The 6,244-nt window shown below is 43.7% G+C and overlaps 1 protein-coding gene across 1 annotated transcript; it reads left to right on the top strand.

Annotated features, from left to right (window-relative positions):
* Nucleotides 1–2,138: 2,138 nt before the first annotated feature.
* LOC144103706 (uncharacterized) lies at nt 2,139–6,029 on the top strand. The gene is made up of 3 exons (XM_077636363.1): nt 2,139–2,365; nt 4,856–4,974; nt 6,013–6,029. Exons 1-3 carry the CDS (start codon nt 2,139–2,141, stop codon nt 6,027–6,029), a joined length of 363 nt encoding a protein of 120 aa, XP_077492489.1.
* The last annotated feature ends 215 nt before the right edge of the window (nt 6,030–6,244 follow it).

Raw genomic sequence — 6,244 nt, 5'->3', positions numbered from 1 at the left:
CGACCTTTCAACGGGGGTCAACACCTCACAGCGGGTAGCTGAGCATCGCGGAGCCGGAGGTCACTGATGTCTGGGTCCTCCCAAACTTGAAACTAGAACTTGTCCTGTATAACCTTCGAAAATCAAAATGCACTGCGCCAACTGCAGCCCAGCTTCCGCCGTTGAAATCGACGAATAGCTAAAAAATGGAACAACTAAGATCCACATCGAACCCCATCTCACACGACGACTAGATTTATCAGTCCAGTCCTGGGAAAACGAAACTAAAAAAAAAGAAATAACAAGGAAGACCGATCAGCTCTTTCAGTTCCCAGAATTGCCCAGCTCATTCTCCACCGCGGGAACCACAGAATAAGGCAGCAACAAATGGAGAAAATAAAGAAAGAAAAACTGAAAGCGAAGACCGGAAAAAACATCCGGAAAAGATACGGGAAAAGTTACGTCGACTTACCGGACATGGCGCCGCGTCGCATATCTTGTCGCGTTTTATTCGAGTTTTTCTTTTTTTCGCTTTCGCGTAGCCGGTATTTTGAAAGGCAACCTGATTCATAGTCAGCGCCACCGGAGCCATACGCTCCAGGCAACGACCTCTGTCGGGCGACGGACGAACTGCTCGCCCAAGGGATCAGCACGTGGTGACCATTAAACAGCGGGAGGTCCGCGGCGAGGCGCGCCGGGTGCCACTCGAATCCGGAAAGGCACGAAGGAGGTAATGAACTGAGGACTTGCGCTTTAGACCGTACGCGAGAGGGACAACGTACGGATTATCGCAATTTGGTGTGCAGGGGTTACTTATGCTTGAACCAGGCGAACTAAGTAGAAACAAGCATTTTGAAATACTTTTCCCTGTTATTGTTAAAGCAAAGATAAAACCTGTAATAAGGGAGTAATTACTCAATGGCATCCACCCACCTAGGGGGCTGCCCTTAAATATTTGACCAAAGATAAAACCTGTAGCTTAAAAAATGTGGCAGTTATATGGGTTCCTTAAGCGTTCCTGTTTCAAAATTTCAAAGAAATGCGTAACGTAAGAATAGCAGTGAAGAGTAATTTTTGTTGTTTCGACTAAGATAGCAAACGTTTGTTTATACAAAAAATTATTCTTCCCAATAAAAATGTTTTTCGTACCGTTCCTCAGGATAATCCTGAAGAAAAATAAAACCTGGAAACTAAGATATTAGCAAAACAAATACGAAGCTAAGCTATAACATTTAGGTTATTTCAAGGTGACCAGAAAGAAGGCATATATCGCACATAAGTTGAACATTTTTCTTCAGGGTACGTGCTCCCAACAGTTCCGGCGCCTGCTCGTAATAATAGAGTACAAATAATAATGTGGATGGAATAAATTTAACAGCGACATAGATTTAATGCCTTTTCTAAATATCTTTTCTTTAAGCTCAGCCTATTCGTTGAGATTTTCTAGTGTACATATTTGTGGTAGCGCACACTGCACCGGCTGAAGCTTCGTGTTGCCATTGAGAGGCCTTGTGGTTTGAATCATTTCCTCGAAGGTTATCCTTAGATTTTTAACACCAAGCTTTTTATATCCCACCTGATATTAGTGCTTATGAATAGATAAATAAAAATAATGGAAGGTACATTTGTCACTCCAGATATAGTTGTTTACATCAAAGAAGAAAACATCGCTGGAGCTACAAACTAGCAGCTTTGCTTGGAAATCTCGACGCTATACCCTAAAGGAAGAAGAAGAAGAACAAGAAGGTATGTGCCATATACCGGGGGTGAAGAAGAAGAAGAAGAAGAAGAAGAAGAAGTTATGTGCCATATACCTGGGGTGAAGAAGAAGAAGAAGAAGAAGAAGTTATGTGCCATATACCTGGGGTGAAGAAGAAGAAGAAGAAGAAGAAGAAAAAGAAGAAGAAGAAGTAGTTATGTGCCATATACCTGGGGTGAAGAAGAAGAAGTTATGTGCCATATACCTGGGGTGAAGAAGGAGAAGAAGTTATGTGCCATATACCTGGGGTGAAGAAGAACAAGAAGGTATGTGCCATATACCTGGGGTGAAGAAGAAGAAGAACAAGAAGGTATGTGCCATATACCTGGGGTGAAGAAGAAGAAGAAGAAGAAGAAGAAGAAGAAGAAGAAGAAGAAAAGAAGAAGGAGAAGAAGAAGGTATGTTCTCGGTGCCCGCCATCTTGCTGCCGCTGCTGATGTTCTGCGCTCTCAACGGCTGCAGCAGCGTCGTGCTGGTCGCCAAGCGACTGCAGGTGCACCACGCCAGGCTTCGCGGCTCCCTGGTCCTGGCTTGCGCGGCCAACGGAAAGCTGCCGGTGATGCAAGCTCGCTGGACAGACCAGGCCGGCGGAATGGCAAGGCTTAGCCAGGGGCTGCTGTCACCCAGGTAGGCACTGCTGCGTCTTGTGTGCCTTGGTTCAGTGCATGTCATCTGGGCTGAATCAGAGTGCATGATCCACTCGTAGAAGAAAGGAAAAAATGTGAGAGAGCTCGAATGGTCTTCTCAAGAACAGATCCCGCCCACCCTGCTTGTAATTCGGCCTTTGCCTTGCTTAATTCTGACAACGTTTGAAATGTGTTGTCTAAGCCGAGTGCTCTTGAGAGCGTGAGAGAAAGTAGTAGCGATCGGTATGACATTGCCGGTATAATAAGAGGAGGTTCTGCTTTGGAACTGACTTTCTATTGGCGGGGAATCACATTCTGGTGATGAAGCAGATGAGTGGTTCCTCTGGATTTCGTGGATGTCAATGATTGACCTGCAATACCTGAGGCAACGCATTGCGTTTGTTTATTTGTTCGGTGTTTCTTCGATGCCTAGCTTTAATTCACTTAAAGAACGACGAAAATAAACTCCCATGCGTGAAAAGAACTTGTTAATGCTGCGAGCTGGGCGAGTTGGTACCGATTCATATTTGAACAGCGCAATAAAGCACCGGGACACAACTAAGAATGGACACCACAAGCGCTGACTCGCAACTAGATAAAAAGAATTCAAAGCGCTACAGACGGGACAAGGTGAAAAAGGAGACACAACACACCAGCGCTGGAGTGTTGTGTCTCCTTTTCACCTTGTCCCGTCTGTAGCGCTTTTAATTCTTTCTGTCATGACTCCAACTGGCCCGGCTGACTCCCCTCTCGCAACTAGATTCTTATTCACGGCAATGGCCTCTTAAATACTTTTCTTTTCCCTCTCGTTTGTGTTGTTGTTCCCAGCATTTAAGAGACCTTTGCCGTGAATAAAAATCTAGTTGCGAGTCAGCGCTTGTAGTGTCCATTCTTCGTTGTGTCCCGTTGTTTTATTGCGCTGTTCAAATATGAAAAGAACTTGCCTGCTCCAAGAAATAGGAGGCTACAGCGGATAGTGACGGAAATCGACAATATTCCACAGGAATAGATGCAGTTGGAATGGAGGAACGTTTCCATGGCAAAGCCCTTTTCTCGTTCAATTCCGATGATGAAGTGTTCTGGCTTTCCACAACTGTCAGTTGTATTTTGTTTCACGTCACATGAAAAAAAAATTACTTTTATGCTGAATGAATCTAAAATCAAACGTATTTTGTTTCGTACACCCGGAACCTTACGTTTTATACGAACGTCGCTCTCCGCCCGTACACGTTAGGATTTGAAAATATGTCAAAATTCTTTTGTGTATTATTTCCTGAATATATGTCTTGGAACGAATATGTAAATTACTTATGGAACAAATTAAGCAAGATTCTAGGACTGTTAAATCGAAACCGTCATAATCTGCCACATTTCATGAGAACACACATACATAACGCAGTTATCAACTCGCAATTACAGTACTACGCATTAGTCTGAGCAAATACGACCAAGTCGAATGTAAGTAAACTAACCTTGATTCAAAAGAGGGCTGTCCGCATTATTGGAAACGCTACATTCCTAGAACATAGAGCCGCCTTAACATAGAGCCGCCTTACCTCAAGCACAATATACTAAAAGTGGAATACTTATAAGAATACAACCTTTTAAGAAATTACAAGACTGCACTAGAAGGAAAATCTGACGCGTTCCTAAACTTAGCAAATCTGGTGAGAACGGAGAACACATATCCGTTCAGGTGCCAATCACCATGGCTTCTTCCTTTCTCCTGTACAATATACTGAAAACAAAGAATAAAACACACGCTACCGTATACACTAAACTGCCTAGACACTAAACAGATAGATATCCTGACAATGCAATATAGAAGTGTTTTATTGAAGTACTACTTCAAGGAGTCAAAGAGTCAAAGAGTTTATTCATACAACGTGTGGTACAGTTGCCTAGGGCGCAGACCAAAATGCAAATGGATGCCTGACAGAGAGTCTGCACCCTTGTACTACTGTATTCAGTAGTACTACTGTAGTATTGAAAAGTACTACTGTACTTCAATAGTACTACTACTACTGTACTATTGAAGTTTTTCGAATTGATATTGAAAACCTGGGTCTCTTTGGCTATTTTGTTTCCTTACATTTTAATATCAATGTTTTTAAGAGGCTTTCACTGACAAATTGCTTGCCTGTTTACAATGAACTGCCTGCGCTGTGTACGCGACGGCTGTACAGGTGGCTGGAGCCTAGTCAAGCTGTAAACAAAGCAGCATTTTTCTCCTGCCACCTTTTTTGCTTGTGCAAAATAAAAGCTGATTGATTTATCTATCGATCGACCGATTAAATAATTAATGAGACTGACACTGAATGAGCACTGCCCTCGTTTAAATAACCTGCACTTCTGCTTAACGAGCCCTAACTATAGATAGTGATGTGAACAAGTGAGCGGATCTGTAGCGACATGGCATACATCAATTCAGAATCGACTTTTTCGAACGATCCATTCTCCTCGTTCCCTGGGGGTTGGTTTCCTTGCGCAGCACGGGTCGGCTACGGTTTTCGAAAGTCACCGCGGAGATGAGCGGCTACTATCAGTGCTTGGGATACGTCCGGCTGCCACGACGTGAAGTTTTTATCAAAGTCCTCCATGAGATCCAAGGTATAAAAGCACTAAGTGATGCTTCGCTCTGGTGTCAACGCTTTAACTATTACTTCCTGCCTTACTACTTGCGCGAACCGATGGCAGCCACACCCGGCTTCTCCGCGCACAGTGATGCACTATCTCTTTGCAATTAGTCCAGGTACCCGGCTGCAATATTCCGTGCTATAGCATAATTTTAGGTAAACAAAATTCAGGTGACCTAAGAAAGGGGCTAAGTGAAAATGATTAAACAAGATGAACGCATTACTTGCGAGCTAATAATGTATAAATTGTAGGTTCGGCGTCTGAAGCTTTGTCGCCATGTTTCGTAGTTTTTTATGTGTTATATTCATGATCTAGAGAAAATTTGTACAGGCTACCGATATGTGTAAGTGTGCGTAAAATTCAAGTGAGGAAATCAGCATAAATAAATAAATAATTGGTTTTCGGGGGGGAAAGGAAAGGGCGCAGTATCTGTCTCATATATCGTAGGACACCTGAACCGCGCCGTAAGGGAAGGAATAAAGGAGGGAGTGAAAGAAGAAAGGAAGAAGAGGTGCCGTAGTGGAGGGCTCCGGAATCATTTCGACCACCTGGGGATCTTTAACGTGCACTGACATCGCACAGCACACGGGCGCCTTAGCGTTTTTCCTCCGTAAAAACGCAGCCGCCGCGGTCGGGTTCGAACCCGGGAACTCCGCATCAGTAGTCGAGCGCCCTAACCACTGAGCCACCGCGGCAAGCATCTAAATGCATTTTTTCTCCGCTGAATCAAAATGATTTTTTTTTTGCTTTTGCCCGAGTTACCACACAAGTTGTCCTTCACTTAATTGCCTCACTGAAACTGAGCATGGCGGTAAATCTAGAGCTATGGGAATTTTTATTTTGGCGAGCGAAGTCTAAGGCAGGGTGTCCAACTGGACACACTTCCCCTGGAACTAATTTGGCGCTGCTGGCAAGCACACAGTTCCCTCTCAGCTCATGACATAAATGTAAGGTGTTTGCCTAACTGCTACCCACATCATTTGCTCTGACTTACCTCTGCACTCTCTATAGTGACGCATGATGTATAGTAACACGATTCCTTCCACGTTAATCTTGCAGTATATGATGAATACACAAACAAAACTGGCTGCAGTGTGGGCTACATTGTCAACGACCTCCACTGTTGTGAGTACAATCTTGTTCCGTCATCTACCGAATGGATAAAAATGCTGTGGAGCCAGCGCCGCTATTTGGAAAGATCGCTTAACACGTTCTGTTGGACAAATTGTTTAGACAAATTTTT

The sequence above is a fragment of the Amblyomma americanum genome, chromosome 9, assembly GCF_052857255.1.
Source record: "Amblyomma americanum isolate KBUSLIRL-KWMA chromosome 9, ASM5285725v1, whole genome shotgun sequence".
NCBI classification, from domain to species: Eukaryota; Metazoa; Arthropoda; class Arachnida; order Ixodida; family Ixodidae; genus Amblyomma; species Amblyomma americanum.
This window is presented reverse-complemented; position numbering and strand designations above follow the sequence as displayed.